General features: G+C 41.1%; 1 protein-coding gene across 3 annotated transcripts in view; it reads left to right on the top strand.

Annotated features, from left to right (window-relative positions):
- LOC139747584 (exosome complex component RRP45-like) overlaps positions 1-16881 on the top strand; it is a 137093-nt gene that overhangs the window by 48372 nt on the left and 71840 nt on the right. The window contains exons 1-2 of one of the 3 annotated variants that reach the window (XM_071660021.1): positions 3559-3842; positions 16388-16567. In XM_071660021.1, the coding sequence (XP_071516122.1) occupies positions 16394-16567 (174 nt within the window). In that variant the 5' untranslated portion in view covers positions 3559-3842; positions 16388-16393. Of the gene's footprint in view, positions 1-3558; positions 3882-16387; positions 16568-16881 lie in introns of those variants that run through there. The other 2 variants (XM_071660020.1, XM_071660022.1) reach the window with 2 other exon arrangements.

Raw genomic sequence — 16881 nt, forward strand, 5'->3', positions numbered from 1 at the left:
CTGCCAAATCCACTCCTACATATCTAAAACACTTCACTTCCTCCAGTTTTTCTCCATTCAAACTTACCTCCAAACTGACTTGTCCCTCAACCCTGCTGTATCTAATAACCTTCCTCTTATCTACATTTACTCTCAGCTTTCTTCTTCAACACTCTTTACCAAACTCAGTCACCAGCTTCTGCAGTATCTCACCCGAATCAGCCACCAGCGCTGTAGAATCAGCGAACAACAACTGACTCACTTCCCAAGCTCTCTCATCCACAACAGACTTCATACTTGCCCCTCTCTCCAAAACTCTTGCATTCACCTCCCTAACAACCCCATCCATAAACAAATTAAACATCCATGGAGCATCACGCACCCCTGCCGCAAAACAACATTCACTGAGTACCAATCACTTTTCTCTCTTCCTACTCGTACACATACATATAAATGAATGAATAGAATAATAAGAAATTCTAACATAAAAATATCATGATAAGAAATTCTAACTTTAAAATATCATGTAAGAAATTCTATCAAACTTAAAAATATTATAATAAGGAATTTCATCTAACTTTAAGATATTATAATAAGAAAATCTCGAGGGATATTCTTTCTGCCCTATCCCTTGGGATAGGGCAGAGAGAAAACTTCTCACGCATTCCCCGCGTGTCGTAAAAGGTGACTAAAGGGGACAGGAGCGGGGGACTAGAAACCCTTCCCTCCTTGTATTTAAACTTTTAGAAAGGGAAACAGTAGAAGGAGTCATGCGGGGAGTGCTCATCCTCCTCGAAGGCTCAGATTGGGGTTCTAAATGTGTGTGGATATAACCAAGATGAGAAAAAAGGAGAGATAAGTAGTATGTTTGAGGAAAGGAACCTGGATATTTTGGCTCTGAGTGAAACGAAGCTCAGGGGTAAAGGGAAAGAGTGGTTTGGGAATGTTTTGGGAGTAAAGTCAGGGGTTAGTGAGAGGACAAGAGCAAAGGAAGGAGTAGCTCTACTCCTGAAACAGGAGTGGTGGGAGTATGTGATAGAGTGTAAGAAAGTAAACTCTAGATTGATATGGGTAAAAGTGAAAGTGGATGGAGAGAGATGGGTGATTATTGGTGCCTATTCACCTGGTCGTGAAAAGAAAGATCATGAGAGGCAAGTGTTTTGGGAGCGGCTGATTGAGTGTGTTGGTAGCTTTGATGCACGAGACCGGGTTATAGTGATGGGTGATTTGAATGCAAAGGTGAGTAATGTGGCAGTTGAGCGTATAATTGGTGTAATGGAGTGTTCAGTGTTGTAAAAAGAAATGGTGAAGAGCTTGTAGATTTATGTGCTGAAAAAGAACTGGTGATTGGGAATACCTGGTTTAAAAAGCGAGATATACATAAGAATATGTATGTCAGTAGAAAAGATGGCCAGAGAGCGTTATTGAATTACATGTTGATTGATAGGTGCGTGAAAGAGAGACTTTTGGATGTTATTGTGCTGAGAGGTGCAACTGGAGGGATGTCTGATCATTATATTTTGGAAGCGAAGGTGGAGATTTGTAGGGGTTTTCAGAAAAGAAGAGAGAATGTTTGGGTGAAGAAAGTGGTGAGAGTAAGTGAGCTTGGAAAGGAGACTTGTGTGAGGATCTACCAGGAGAGATCGAGTGCAGAATGGAAAAAGGTGAGAGCAAATGATGTAAGGCGAGTGGGAGAGGAATGAGATGTATTTAGGGAAGAAGTGATAGCTTGCTCAGAAGATGCTTGTGGCATGAGAAAGGTGGGAGGTTAGCAGAATAGAAAGGGTAGTGAGAGGTGGAATGAAGAAGTAAGATTGTTAGTTAAAGAGAAGAGAGGCATTTGGACAATTTTTGCAGAGAAGTAGCGCAAATGACTAAAAGATGTATAAAAGAAAGAGGCAGGGGGTCAAGAGAGAGGTGCAAGGGGTGAAAATCCTGTACCATCCCGATCCAACTGTACCATAACTCACACTCCTGTACCATCCCGACCCAACTGTACCATAACTCACAATCCTGTACCATCCCGATCCAACCGTACCATCTCACAATTCTGTACCATCGTGACCCAACTGTACCATAACTCACAATCCTGTACCATCTTGACCCAACTGTACCATAACTCACACTCCTGTACCATCCAAACCCAACTGTACCATAACTCACAATCCTGTACCATCCCTACCCAACTGTTCCATAACTCACACTCCTGTATCATCCCAACCTTACTGTACCATTCCTCAGCCCCTCGTATGTTGTCTTGTGTGACCTACTCCTGTGCCTCTGTAAATTAATTTCTTTATCCTTTGTTAAAGTGAGCCAGATAATCACTGAGCGAGTTCGTGCACAAGTGCCAAATAAACAGACTGAAGAAATGGCTGGCAAACTAGACTGAGATATGAAAGCTGGCTTAACCAATGAGAGAGGGACCTGTTTGATATGTCTCTGCAAGTTTGGGAAATGGAAAGACTATGTCCATTTGGCTAAATATCAGATATGTCTTTGAAGACAGCAAAACAAATAAACAGACATTCTAATACATTTCTTATAAAGTTACAACACCAGACCCTATACATTTCTTATAAAGTAACAACACCAGACCCTACACATTTCTTATAAAGTTACAACACCAGACCCTATACATTTCTTATAAAGTTACACCACCAGGCCCTACACATTTCTCATAAAGTTACAACACTAGACCCTATACATTTCTTATAAAGACAACACTAGACCCTATACATTTCTTATAAAGTTACAACACCAGACCCTATACATTTCTTATAAAGTTACACCACCAGGCCCTACACATTTCTCATAAAGTTACAACACCAGACCCTACACATTTCTCATAAAGTTACAACACCAGACCCTATACATTTCTTATAAAGTTACAACACTAGACCCTATTATTGCCTATGATAAACATGAAGAGTTACTAGTGGACACCATCATGTTGAGGGAGGCAACACAAGGTTCACCACAACCCGTGATCACATCAACACCGGCGTGTTGGTCCTTTTAGCACTTGGCACTTTTTAGATCATTTGGACAGTAGATTGAATCACCAATACTGGTTACTTTCTTAGTGATACAAATGTTGCACATGACCCTGGCAGGAATAAAGTTCAATGAAAAGAAAATCCGATCCCAGCTGCATCACTAGTCCTGGATGATTTCGAAGATTAGTGATACTTCTGCTGTGTTGCCTTCAGTAATGACAGCTGTACCAAACCTTCTGGTGGTTTTCGGATATTAGTGAGGGAGCTGTGTTCAGTAATGACAACTGTACCAAACCTTCTGGTGGTTTTCGGATATTAGTGAGGGAGATGTGTTCAGTTGTACCCAACCTTCTGGCGGTATTCGGATATCAATGAGGGAGCTGTGTTCAGTAATGACAGCTGTACCAAACCTTCTGGTGGTTTTCGGATATTAGTGAGGGAACTGTGTTCAGCTGTACCCAACCTTCTGGTGGTATTCGGATATCAGTGAGGGAGCTGTGTTCAGTAATGACAGCTGTACCAAACCTGGTGGTTTTCGGATATTAGTGAGGGAGCTGTGTTCAGCTGTACCAAACCTTCTGGTAGTTTTCGGCTATTAGTGAGGGAGATGTGTTGTCATCTTCATGGCGGGTTGTCGTCCACGGTTACATCTATATATGACAATGAACAACCGATGGAGAATTTGTTAGAAGAATAGATCAAGATACGAAAAAAAAATATTAGAAGAATAGACTGAGAAACAAACAAAAATCAAAGAGAAGGTGTGTCAGGTGTAGTACTGGTGATGAGCGGGACCAGCTGACCACCACATCAACACGAGAGGCTGACAACCAAGCCACCACCGCCACTGTAACACGTTATACAGTAAGCCAAGCCACCACCGCCACTGTAACACGTTATACAGTAAGCACACGAATATTACTTTTCTATCATCAGCAGTTTAGATTGTCAAAACTTATGGTTATATGTGAACATTAGTGACTGAATTACTGTGCTGACCGAGTATGGCTCAAGCTAGTGGGTTTTAACGTTAATTGGGACCTCGTGTTTATACATCCAGAAGCACTGAAGATCAAAATGTGATGATTGCAAATTTAAGCAAAATAGGCGGACAAAATGACCATTTTGGACGTCCATTTACAATTAAGATGAAATTATGTTTTTCCGATGGTTGTCATTGTTTGGCATAATACTGACATTCAGTTGTACCACATATCACTCTTGAGATATTCCGCTAAATTTATACACCAGTGGGGGCCGAGGTTATGGGTCAGGGAAATCAATGAAAGTAGCAATTTGCAGTAGAAATGAAGGTCAGAATGGTTCAGGAGACGTGTGGTCAGAATGGTTCAGGAGTTGTGAGGTCAGAATGGTTTAGGTGACGTTAGGTCAGAATGGTTCAGGAGACGTAAGGTCAGAATGGTTCAGGAGACGCGTGGTCAGAATGGTTCAGGAGTTGTAAGGTCAGAATGGGTTAGGTGACGTTAGGTCAGAATGGTTCAGGAGACGTAAGGTCAGAATGGTTCAGGAGACGCGTGGTCAGAATGGTTCAGGAGTTGTAAGGTCAGAATGGTTTAGGTGACGTTAGGTCAGAATGATTCAGGAGACGTAAGGTCAGAATGGTTCAGGAGACGCGTGGTCAGAATGGTTCAGGAGTTGTAAGGTCAGAATGGTTTAGATGATGTTAGGTCAGAATGGTTCAGGAGTTGTAAGGTCAGAATGGTTTAGGAGACCCGTGGTCAGAATGGTTCAGGAGTTGTAAGGCCAGAATGGTTCAGGAGATGCGTGGTCAGAATGGTTCAGGAGTTGTAAGGTCAGAATGGTTCAGGAGTTGTAAGGTCAGAATGGTTTCGGTGACGTTAGGTCAGAATGGTTCAGGAGACGTAAGGTCAGAATGGTTCAGGAAACGTGTGGTCAGAATGGTTCAGGAAACGTGTGGCCAGAATGGTTTAGGAGTTGTAAGGTCAGAATGGTTTAGATGACGTGAGGTCAGAATGGTTCAGGAGACATATGGTCAGAATGGTTCAGGAGTTGTAAGGTCAGAATGGTTCAGGAGTTGTAAGGTTAGAATGGTTAAGGTGACGTTAGGTCAGAATGGTTCAGGAGACGTAAGGTCAGAATGGTTCAGGAGTTGTAAGGTCAGAATGGTTCAGGAGACGTGAGGTCAGAAAGGTTCAGGAGACGTAAGGTCAGAATGGTTCAGGAGATGTAAGGTTAGAAGGGCTCAGGAGACATAGGGGCAGAATGGTTCAGGAGACAAGGTCAGAATGGTTTAGGTGATGTAAGGTTGGAATGGTTCAGGAGACGTAGGGTCAGAATGGGTCAGGAGACATAAGGTCAGAATGTTGCAAGAGACATAAGGTCAGAATGGTTCAGGAGACGTAAGGTCAGAATGGTTCAGGAGACGTAAGGTCAGAATGGTTCAGGAGACATAAGGTCAGAATGGTTCAGGAGATGTAAGGTCAGAATAGTGCAGGAGATGTAAGGTCAGAATGGTTCAGGAGACATCAAGAACTACTGGGAGAATAGTTTCAACCAAATCAAACCTAACCTAACAATAGATATTCAATGGACATTCTGAACAGTAATAATGCTAAATAGTACATTAAACATGGAGAAAAAGACAAAGATGCTTAATTTTTCAGTTTACCTCGGCATAGAAAATGGATTTGGGAAATGACAATTCATGCTTTCTTTGTTTTTTATTGCTGATAAGATATATATCTGCAGAGCAAGACTTGTAGCAGTCTGTTTTATTGAATGTTTCACCAATTTTGTATATCAAGGAAAATGTGAAAACTTGTAATCCACTATCAAATGTGAACAAAACATTAAAAACCTCAAAAGTATCAACAAAATCTTGAATTAGAAATCATAACAGATGGTCACTAACAATACCTTAGGCTGAGGGAATAGGGGTGTTGTGCATCAGCTAAAGATGAATATTACTATTTGTTTGCTACAATGAGGGAGTTTTACTTTTGTGCTGTTGTCTCTTTGTTTATCCATATTTACCACATGTATAAAAGAAAGAGACAGGAGGTCAAGAGAAAGGTGCAAGAGGTGAAAAAAAGGGCAAATGAGAGTTGGGGTGAGAGAGTATCATTAAATTTTAGGGAGAATAAAAAGATGTTCTGGAAGGAGGTAAATAAAGTGCGTAAGACAAGGGAGCAAATGGGAACTTCAGTGAAGGGCGCAAATGGGAAGGTGATAACAAGTAGTGGTGATGTGAGAAGGAGATGGAGTGAGTATTTTGAAGGTTTGTTGAATGTGTTTGATGATAGAGTGGCAGATATAGGGTGTTTTGGTCGAGGTGGTGTGCAAAGTGAGAGGGTTAGGGAAAATGATTTGGTAAACAGAGAAGAGGTAGTAAAAGCTTTGCGGAAGATGAAAGCCGGCAAGGCAGCAGGTTTGGATGGTATTGCAGTGGAATTTATTAAAAAAGGGGGTGACTGTATTGTTGACTGGTTGGTAAGGTTATTTAATGTATGTATGACTCATGGTGAGGTGCCTGAGGATTGGCGGAATGCGTGCATAGTGCCATTGTACAAAGGTAAAGGGGATAAGAGTGAGTGCTCAAATTACAGAGGTATAAGTTTGTTGAGTATTCCTGGTAAATTATATGGGAGGGTATTGATTGAGAGGGTGAAGGCATGTACAGAGCATCAGATTGGGGAGGAGCAGTGTGGTTTCAGAAGTGGTAGAGGATGTGTGGATCAGGTGTTTGCTTTGAAGAATGTATGTGAGAAATACTTAGAAAAGCAAATGGATTTGTATGTAGCATTTATGGATCTGGAGAAGGCATATGATAGAGTTGATAGAGATGCTCTGTGGAAGGTATTAAGAATATATGGTGTGGGAGGCAAGTTGTTAGAAGCAGTGAAAAGTTTTTATCGAGGATGTAAGGCATGTGTACGTGTAGGAAGAGAGGAAAGTGATTGGTTCTCAGTGAATGTAGGTTTGCGGCAGGGGTGTGTGATGTCTCCATGGTTGTTTAATTTGTTTATGGATGGGGTTGTTGGGGAGGTGAATGCAAGAGTTTTGGAAAGAGGGGCAAGTATGAAGTCTGTTGGGGATGAGAGAGCTTGGGAAGTGAGTCAGTTGTTGTTCGCTGATGATACAGCGCTGGTGGCTGATTCATGTGAGAAACTGCAGAAGCTGGTGACTGAGTTTGGTAAAGTGTGTGAAAGAAGAAAGTTAAGAGTAAATGTGAATAAGAGCAAGGTTATTAGGTACAGTAGGGTTGAGGGTCAAGTCAATTGGGAGGTGAGTTTGAATGGAGAAAAACTGGAGGAAGTAAAGTGTTTTAGATATCTGGGAGTGGATCTGGCAGCGGATGGAACCATGGAAGCGGAAGTGGATCATAGGATGGGGGAGGGGGCGAAAATTCTGGGAGCCTTGAAGAATGTGTGGAAGTCGAGAACATTATCTCGGAAAGCAAAAATGGGTATGTTTGAAGGAATAGTGGTTCCAACAATGTTGTATGGTTGCGAGGCATGGGCTATGGATAGAGTGGTGCGCAGGAGGATGGATGTGCTGGAAATGAGATGTTTGAGGACAATGTGTGGTGTGAGGTGGTTTGATCGAGTAAGTAACGTAAGGGTAAGAGAGATGTGTGGAAATAAAAAGAGCGTGGTTGAGAGAGCAGAAGAGGGTGTTTTGAAATGGTTTGGGCACATGGAGAGAATGAGTGAGGAAAGATTGACCAAGAGGATATATGTGTCGGAGGTGGAGGGAACGAGGAGAAGAGGGAGACCAAATTGGAGGTGGAAAGATGGAGTGAAAAAGATTTTGTGTGATCGGGGCCTGAACATGCAGGAGGGTGAAAGGAGGGCAAGGAATAGAGTGAATTGGAGCGATGTGGTATACCGGGGTTGACTTGCTGTCAGTGGATTGAATCAGGGCATGTGAAGCGTCTGGGGTAAACCATGGAAAGCTGTGTAGGTATGTATATTTGCGTGTGTGGACGTATGTATATACATGTGTATGGGGGTGGGTTGGGCTATTTCTTTCGTCTGTTTCCTTGCGCTACCTCGCAAACGTGGGAGACAGCGACAAAGCAAAAAAAAAAAAAAAAATAATTTTGATAAGTACTAGTGTTACCCAGGATCATTATAAAGCTCCTGCAACTCAAGGTTGTGCTAGTTCCAGTAGCAGGGAAATGGAGACTCCTTTGAAGTGAGTTCTTTGATGAAAATCTTCCAGTGACACAGCTTCATCAAAGGTAACTTTATGCTTGAGGTGTAACCTCAAGTAGTCAGAGTCCAGTAGCACATCTAAGATTTGTATGCTTGATGTTTTTCTTCCAATGTATGTATGTTAATAGTAGATAACTGTAGGTTTAGCAGATTAATGGTATGTAACCTTAGGTTTGTGAGGTTGATAGTACATGACCTTAGGTTTGGCAAGTTGATAGAACATGACCTTAGGTTTGGCAGGTTGATAGTACATGACCTTACATTTGGCAGGTCAGTGGTGCATAACCTTAGGTTTGGCAGCTTGATATTACATGACGTTAGGTTTGGCAGGTTGATTGTACATAACCTTAGGTTTGGCAAGTAAATGGTGCATAACCTTAGGTTTAGCAGGTTAATGGTGCATAACCTTAGGTTTGGCAAGTTAATGGTGCATAACCTTAGGTTTAGCAGGTCACTGGTGCATAACCTTAGGTTTAGCAGGTTAATGGTGCATAACCTTAGGTTTAGCAGGTTAATGGTGCATAACCTTAGGTTTAGCTGGTTAATGGTGCATAACCTTAGGTTTCGCAGGTTAATGGTGCATAACCTTAGGTTTAGCAGGTTAATGGTGAATAACCTTAGGTTTAGCAGGTTAACGGTGCATAACCTTAGGTTTAGCAGGTTAATGGTGCATAACCTTAGATTTAATGGGACATAACCTTAGGTTTGGCAGGCTAATGGCATACTGTATAACCATAGGTTTAGCAGGTTAATGGTACATAAGCTTATGTTTGGCAGGTTAATGGTGCATAATCTTTGGTTTGATGGGACATAACCTAAGGTTTGGCAGGATAATAGTACATAATCTCAGGTTTAACAGGTTAATGGTACATAACCTTAAGTTTGGTTATCTCTGCTCATGTTCCATATGCAAGGTTATATTACTTTACGATAGGTTTTGTATCTTTGGGTTTTGACATAGGAACCCTAGGTTACTCATTCCACATCCAGGCCCCACAAAACTTCCCTTGGTTTACCCCAGACGCTTCACATTACCTGGTTCAGTCCATTGACAGCAAGTCGACCCAGGTATACCGCATCGTTCCAATTCACTCTATTCCTTGCACGCTTTTCACCCTCCTGTGTGTTGAGGCCCCGATCGCTCAAAATCTTTTTCACTCCATCTTTCCACCTCCAGTTTGGTCTCCCACTTCTTGTTCCCTCCACCTCTGACACGTACATCCTCTTTGTCAATCTTTCCTCACTCATTCTTTCCATATGACCAAACCATTTCAAAACACTCTCTTCTGCTCTCTCAGCCACACTCTTTTTATTACCACACATCTCTCTTACCCTTTCATTACTTAATCAAACCACCTCACACCACATATTGTCCTCAGACATCTCATTTCCAACACATCCACCCTCCTCTGCACAATTCTATCTATAGCCCACGCCTTGCAGCCATATAACATTGTTGGAACGATTATTCCTTCAAACATACCCATTTTTGCTTTCCGAGATAACGTTCTCGCCTTCCACACATTTTTCAGTGCTCCCAGAACTTTCGCCCCCTCCCCCACCCTACGACTCACTTCCACTTCTATGGCTCCATCCACTCCCAAATCCACCCCCAGATATCTAGAACACTTAACTTCCTCCAGTTTTTTCCATTCAAACTTACCTCCCAGTTGACTTGTTCCTCAACCCTACTGTACCTAATAACCTTGCTCTTATTCACATTTATTCTCAGCTTTCTTCTTTCACACACTTTACCAAACTCAGTCACCAGCTTCTGCAGCTTCTCACGCGAATCAGCCACCAGCACTGTATCATCAGCAAACAACTGACTCACTTCCCAAGTTCTCTCATCCACACCAGACTGCATGCTTGCCCCCCTCTGCAAAACTCTTGCATTCACCTCCCTAACAACCCCATCCATAAATAAATTAAACAACCATGGAGACATCACACACCCTGCCGCAAACCAACATTCACTGAGAATTAATCACTTTCCTCTCTTCCTACTCGTACATATGCCTTACAACCTCGATAGAATCTTTTTGCTGCTTCTAACAACTTGCCTCCCACACTATATATTCTTAATACCTTCTACAGAGTATCTCTATCAACTCTATCATATGCCTTCTCCAGATCCATAAATGCTACATACAAATCCATTTGCTATTCTAAGTATTTCTCACATACATTCTTCAAACCAAACACCTGATCCACACATCCTCTACCACTTCTGAAACCACACTGCTCTTCCCCAATCTGATGCTCTCTACATGCCTTTACCCTCTTGATCAATACCCTCCCATATAATTCCCCAGGAATACTCAACAAACTGATACCTCTGTAATTTGAGTACTCATCTTTATCCCCTTTACCTTTGTGCAATGGCACTATGCAAGCATTCCGCCAATCCTCAGGCACCTCACCATGAGTCATACATACATTAAATAACCTTACCAACCAGTTAACAACACAGCCACCCCCTTTTTTAATAAATTCCACTGCAATACCTTCCAAGGCGAGAGCGTTATCTTGGAGGGCAAAAATGGGTATGTTTGAAGGAATAGTGTTTTCTACAGTGTTATATGGTTGTGAGGAATGGGCTATAGATAGGGTCGTGTGGAGGAGGGTGGATTTGTTGGAAATGAAAAGTTTGAGGACAATATGTGGTGTGAGGTGGTTTGATCGATTAAGTAATGAAAGGGTATGAGAGATGTATGGTAATAAAAAGAGCGTGGTTGAGAGAGCAGAAGAGTGTGTATTGAAATGGTTTGGTCACATGGAGACAATGAGTGAGGAAAGATTGACAAAGAGGATATATATGTAAGAGATAGAGGGAACAAAGAGAAGTGGGAGACCAAACTGGAGAGGAAAGATTGACAAAGAGGATATATATGTAAGAGATAGAGGGAACAAAGAGAAGTGGGAGACCAAACTGGAGATGGAAGGATGGAGTGAAAAAGATTTTGAGCAACTGGGGCCTGAAAACACTGGAGAGTGAAAGGCGTGCAAGGAATAGTGAATTGGACGATGTGGTATACTGGGGTCTACATGCTGTCAATGGATTGAACCAGGGCGTGTGAAGCGTCTGGGGTAAACCATGGAAAGTTTTGAGGGGCCTGGATGTGGAAAGGGAGCTATTATTTCGGTGCCTTGCAAATGACAGCTAGAGACAGTGTGAATGAATGTGTCCTTTGTTGTCTTTTCTTAGTACTACCTTGTACGTACGTAGGGGGAGGGGATGCTATTTCATGTGTGGTGGGTTGGTGACAGGAATGGATGAAGGCAGTTAGTATGAATATGTACATGTGTATATATATATATGTCTTTGTATATATATGTATGTATATGTTGAAATGTATAGGAATGGAAATGTGCATGTGTTGGCATTTGTGTATATACATGTGTATGTGGGTGGGTTGGGCCATTCTTTCGTCTGTTTCCTTGCGCTACCTTGCTAACGCGGGAGACAGCGACTAAGTATGATAAAGAGAATGAAATATATAATGTCTGTGTATGTATATATATATATATATATATACATTGAAATGTATATGTATGTATATGTGTGTGTGTGGGTGGGTTGGGCCTTTCCTCGTCTGTTTCCTTGTGCTACCTTGCTACCATGGGAGACAGTGGTTAAGTATAATGATGATAATAATAGACCGTAAACTAATGTCATGTGAAACAGAAACAAAAAACCTAGAGATGAAATAAGAATTATTATTATTATTATTTTGCTTTGTCGCTGTCTCCCGCATTTGCGAGGTAGTGCAAGGAAACAGAAGAAAGAAATGGCCCAACCCACCCCCATACACATGTATATACACACACGTCCACACACGCAAATATACATACCTATACATCTCAATGTACACATATATGTACACACACAGACACATACATATATACCCATGCACACAATTCACATCATCTGCCTTTATTCATTCCCATCGCCACCTCGCCACACATGGAATACCATCCCCCTCCCCCCTCATGTGTGCGAGGTATCACTAGGAAAAGATAACAAAGGCCCCATTCGTTCACACTCAGTCTCCAGCTGTCATGCAATAATGCCCGAAACCACAGCTCCCTTTCCACATCCAGGCCCCACACAACTTTCCATGGTTTACCCCAGACGCTTCACATGCTCTGATTCAATCCACTGACAGCACGTCAACCCCGGTATACCACATCGATCCAGTTGACTCTATTCCTTGCCCGCCTTTCACCCTCCTGCATGTTCAGGCCCCAATCACACAAAATCTTTCTCTCCATCTTTCCACCTCCAATTTGGTCTCCCACTTCTCCTCGTTCCCTCCACCTCTGTCACATATATCCTCTTGGTCAATTTTTCCCCACACTTATTCTCTCCATGTGCCCAAACCATTTCAAAACACCCTCTTCTGCTCTCTCAACCACACTCTTTTTATTTCCACACATCTCTCTTACCCTTACATTACTTACTCGATCAAACCACCTCACACCACACATTGTCCTGAAACATCTCATTTCCAGCACATCCACCCTCCTGCGCACAACTCTATCCATAGCCCATGCCTCGCAACCATACAACATTGTTGGAACCACTATTCCTTCAAACATACCCAAATAGATGAAAATACTTTTACTCATATGCAAAATGCAACTCCAGGACTACCGACTATGTTGGCTCACTTAAAACAGAATGTAATTTCACAGACGACTGCCAGGAGATGAGTGAAATCCTTGAAAGGCAATATGAATTGGTATTCAGTTAGCCATAAACAACATTACAGGTAAATAATCCAACAGACTTCTTCCTAAACAGTAATCCCCCAAGTGTACACATAGTAGATATCACCAGCTCAACACAATATTTCGAGAGAGCCATTGAGAGCATGCCCACACACTTCGTCCCAGGCTTGGAATCATGGAGCTTAGTCTTCATAAAGAAATGCAGGACACCTCTAGCTCGTGCACTAAATATCTTAGAAAAAGTCTATAGTCTGGCATTATTCCTGAGGGTTTGAAACTGACCCACATTGCTCCACTCCACAAAGGTGGAAGCAAAGTACTCAAAAAACTATTAACTGATAACATTAACATTGTATGTCATTAAAATCTTTGAAAATGTCCTAAGAGGCAAAATTGATTGAACTTATAGAGGTGAACAGTCTACATAACCCAGGACAACATGGCTTTAGGGCAGGAAGATCGTGCCTCTCATTTGGCTGACTATTATGATAGGATTGTTGAAGCTCTGGAAAAGAAAGAAAATGCTGATGTGAGTTACACAGACTGCAAAAGCATTTGACAAATGTGACCATGGTATCATAGCACATAAAATGCAAAGTTGGGAATGATTGGAAAAGTTGGGAGATGGACTTACAAGTCTTTAACTAATAGATCCCAGTATGTAGATGTAAGCCATGCCATCTCTAGTGCCTCCATAGTAAAAAGTTCAGTCCCCCAAGAAACTGTACTTAATCTCTCCTGTTCCTCATTCTTATATCCATCGTTGATGCAAAGACATGACACAGTGACATGCCATTCTTTGCAGAAGATATAAGAGTAAGTATGAAAATCACATCAATATAAGATGCCGAAAGACTACAAAGTGTCATAGACAAAATATTTAACTTGGTAACTGAGAATAACATGCTTTTCAGTAGAGATAAGTTTCAGCTCCTTCATTATGAGGAAAAGAAGAAATCGAGAACAACACAGAATACCGGACAGATTCAGGCACTATTATAAACCAGTTGAATAATGTGAAAGACCTTGGAGTAATAATATCTAACCCCCTTAACCTTCAGCAAACACAAGAAGATAACGGTTGCCTCATGCAGAAGGATGGCTGGCTGAATCTTGTGGACCATCAAGACAAAGGAAGAAAAACGAATGATAATATTACTCACCACAAATTCTTTCCTGAATTGAATATTGTTTCATTCCAACAATACATTGCTGGCAAAATTGTCTAAAGATCTTTCTGAGGTCATATTAATGTAGTAAAGAAACAAATTTACTTGGAGTGATTGAAATCTCTGATGCTATACTCCCTGGAAAGAATGCTAGACTGGGAGTTTACAAGGAGAGTGTATGATAATGCAATTAAAGATTTTAGTGTGAGAGGAAGACCACCCATGACATGGGCAAATATGGTGGAAGAGTACTAGCGTGAGAGAAATGATGGAAGATTGCATGGAATGGTGTATGGGAGGGAGGCGTCTAAAGACAGGGATAAGTGGAGACTCTTTTACACTGGCCATCCCTTGATGGGAGTTCCTGGAGGGACTGAGCACCAGAGATGTAGATAAATAGATAGATATACTCTCTGGAGTGCAGACGAGTTAGGTTTATCATCATGTATACTTGGAAAATCCTAGATGGTATGTTTCCCAATTTACATTTGGAAATAACATCCTATTGGCACGACAGGATGGAAGACTTTGTTGAATGATACCTCTGAAATCCAAATGTGCGATAGGTATAAAAAGAGAACTGCTTAATCATCTGGGGCTCAAGACTCCTCAGCACCATACCGGCTACCTTCAGAAATAGCATGGGATGCATGGAAGAAAATTTTGTGTGTATTTGATAAGTACATACAAAGTGTACCAGACCAACCAGGCTTTGGGTGCTATGTGGGCCTAAGGGCTGTGGCTTCCACCAGCTTGGTCAACCAATGGCCCATTTGAGCAACTTAGGTCCAACCTGGGCTGTGGAGTAGAAGACTTTATCAGGCATATATTCATCAGGTATGAGACATTTCCACATTGTAAGGCTGATTGCTTTATTGATTATGTTATGGTTGATGAAGACAAAACTAGTAGTTGTGATTGAAGGTGAGAGCCATAGGTATGCATCACTTCAGATTGTGATAAATTGTAGGAAGCTAACAAGGCAGTAGCTGGTAGAGGTCTTTGCATCTTCAGACTGCTGCTGATACTTGCAATGTCTGTGTCAGCTGAATTAACACTTTTACAGAGTGAGGTAGATGTTTGAGATGATGGTAATGAGTCATAATGTATTTAGAGGTTGTGGGCTTGTTGCCTTATTCTAGAACAGGTATTAGAGAAATGTATGAAATCTTCCAGTCAGAGGGGCATTTTCAAAGGAAAGATGGTGAAGCAGAGACAGGTTGAGGAGGTATCTTTGAATTAGAGATGATGAAGGAGAAGCTAGTTCAGTGTTTCATGGACAAACAGTTGGATTTGTTAGAGTGCATTATCATGAGGATTTGTAATGAATGAAATGTATAAGATATGTAGTGAGTAGGCAATTGGATGTGAACTAAATTTTTGTCACAGATGCTGCATATGAAGCTTTTACATATAACTTTTATGAGGGTTGGGTTGAATGTCAGAGTCACAAGGTCTTGTATATTAAAATACTTCTGAATAGTTTAGTGTTCACAATATCTGTGGGCTCAGTTAATGGTTAAGACCAAACTTTTACGAAGATAGTCAATAAAGAGTCCTATTCCTCTGGTTAAGTTTTGGAGGTTAGTTGGTCAGGTTCAGCGTCACGAGGTGAGATTAAGTGGTTGGTTGCCAAACCATATGTAGCATGCAAAAGTGTTATTGAGCATGTTTTCTTGTTCCATTTGGAATCTTCCAACTTTCTTTCATTTTTGTGAGGGTTACCATGCTTTATTATTGTCTGTTTTTAGTTTTGCAAGATTTTTTGTGTTGAACAATCTTCAAAGCTAATAGAAAAGAAGGATGCCCATGGGTACAGGAAGATTTAGAAGTTGTTTAATACTGAAGAATGTTCCCTTTATACTGAAAAGCACTCGGAATTTGTTTTTTTTTTAAATACTTGTTTGTCATTTCCTTCATTAGCGAGGCAACACCAGGAACACATGAAGAAAAGCCATATCTGCTCACATTCTCAAGCTGTCATGTGTACTACAGCTCCCTATCCACAACCAGGCCCTACAGACTTTTCCAGTATTTGATATTTGCTGTAATTATTTTGGTTCTTTTAAAGGGTGTAACTCATTGTGTAATGGTGGTTTCAATAAATAGTTTGTAGAATTGAGCATAGATTGAAACGTTTTTGAAGTTTGTACTTAAAGTGACCTAGGTTTATTCATTTTACCTCGGCATTTTTCCTCCTTCACAGACTTCATAAACTTCATGTAAGGCCTTTATTTTTCTCAAATGTTTCTGTGTTTGTGAAATACTTTTGTCCTGTAATTTAATGCAGTCTTACCTATTCCTGCAGGTCAGAATGAAAGAAGTTCCACTTAGTACATGTGAAAGAACATCAATAGTATCAGCCATTCAGGCAGGTTTTCGATTCGACAATCGAAAGTTTCTTGAAGTTCGAGACATATCGCTTAATTTTGGAAAGGATTATGGATGCTGTACTGTCACTCTTGGACAAACAAGGGTGCTTGCCCAGGTATGTCACGAGTACATCTGCAGTATTCTGGACTGTTTATAAGCAGAAAAACACAGGAGATTTTATATTATTTTTTGAACTGAAATACAAAATGAAGCAATGAATCTGGAATTTCTATGTACAACAATACTCATGATATTTTGTCACCACATGTGAAAATAGAATGAATTAGGTGAAGATGCCAGGTGCTGCCACTTATCATTATGCGAAACAAATGCACAAGCCATGAAATATATAACAAGTTTTATGATTAATGCAAAATTCATGAAATGTATGACACGTTTGATGTTGCTATCTCTGAATTGTTATGAAAT

The sequence above is a fragment of the Panulirus ornatus genome, chromosome 69 (assembly GCF_036320965.1).
Source record: "Panulirus ornatus isolate Po-2019 chromosome 69, ASM3632096v1, whole genome shotgun sequence".
In the NCBI taxonomy this organism is placed as follows: domain Eukaryota; kingdom Metazoa; phylum Arthropoda; class Malacostraca; order Decapoda; family Palinuridae; genus Panulirus; species Panulirus ornatus.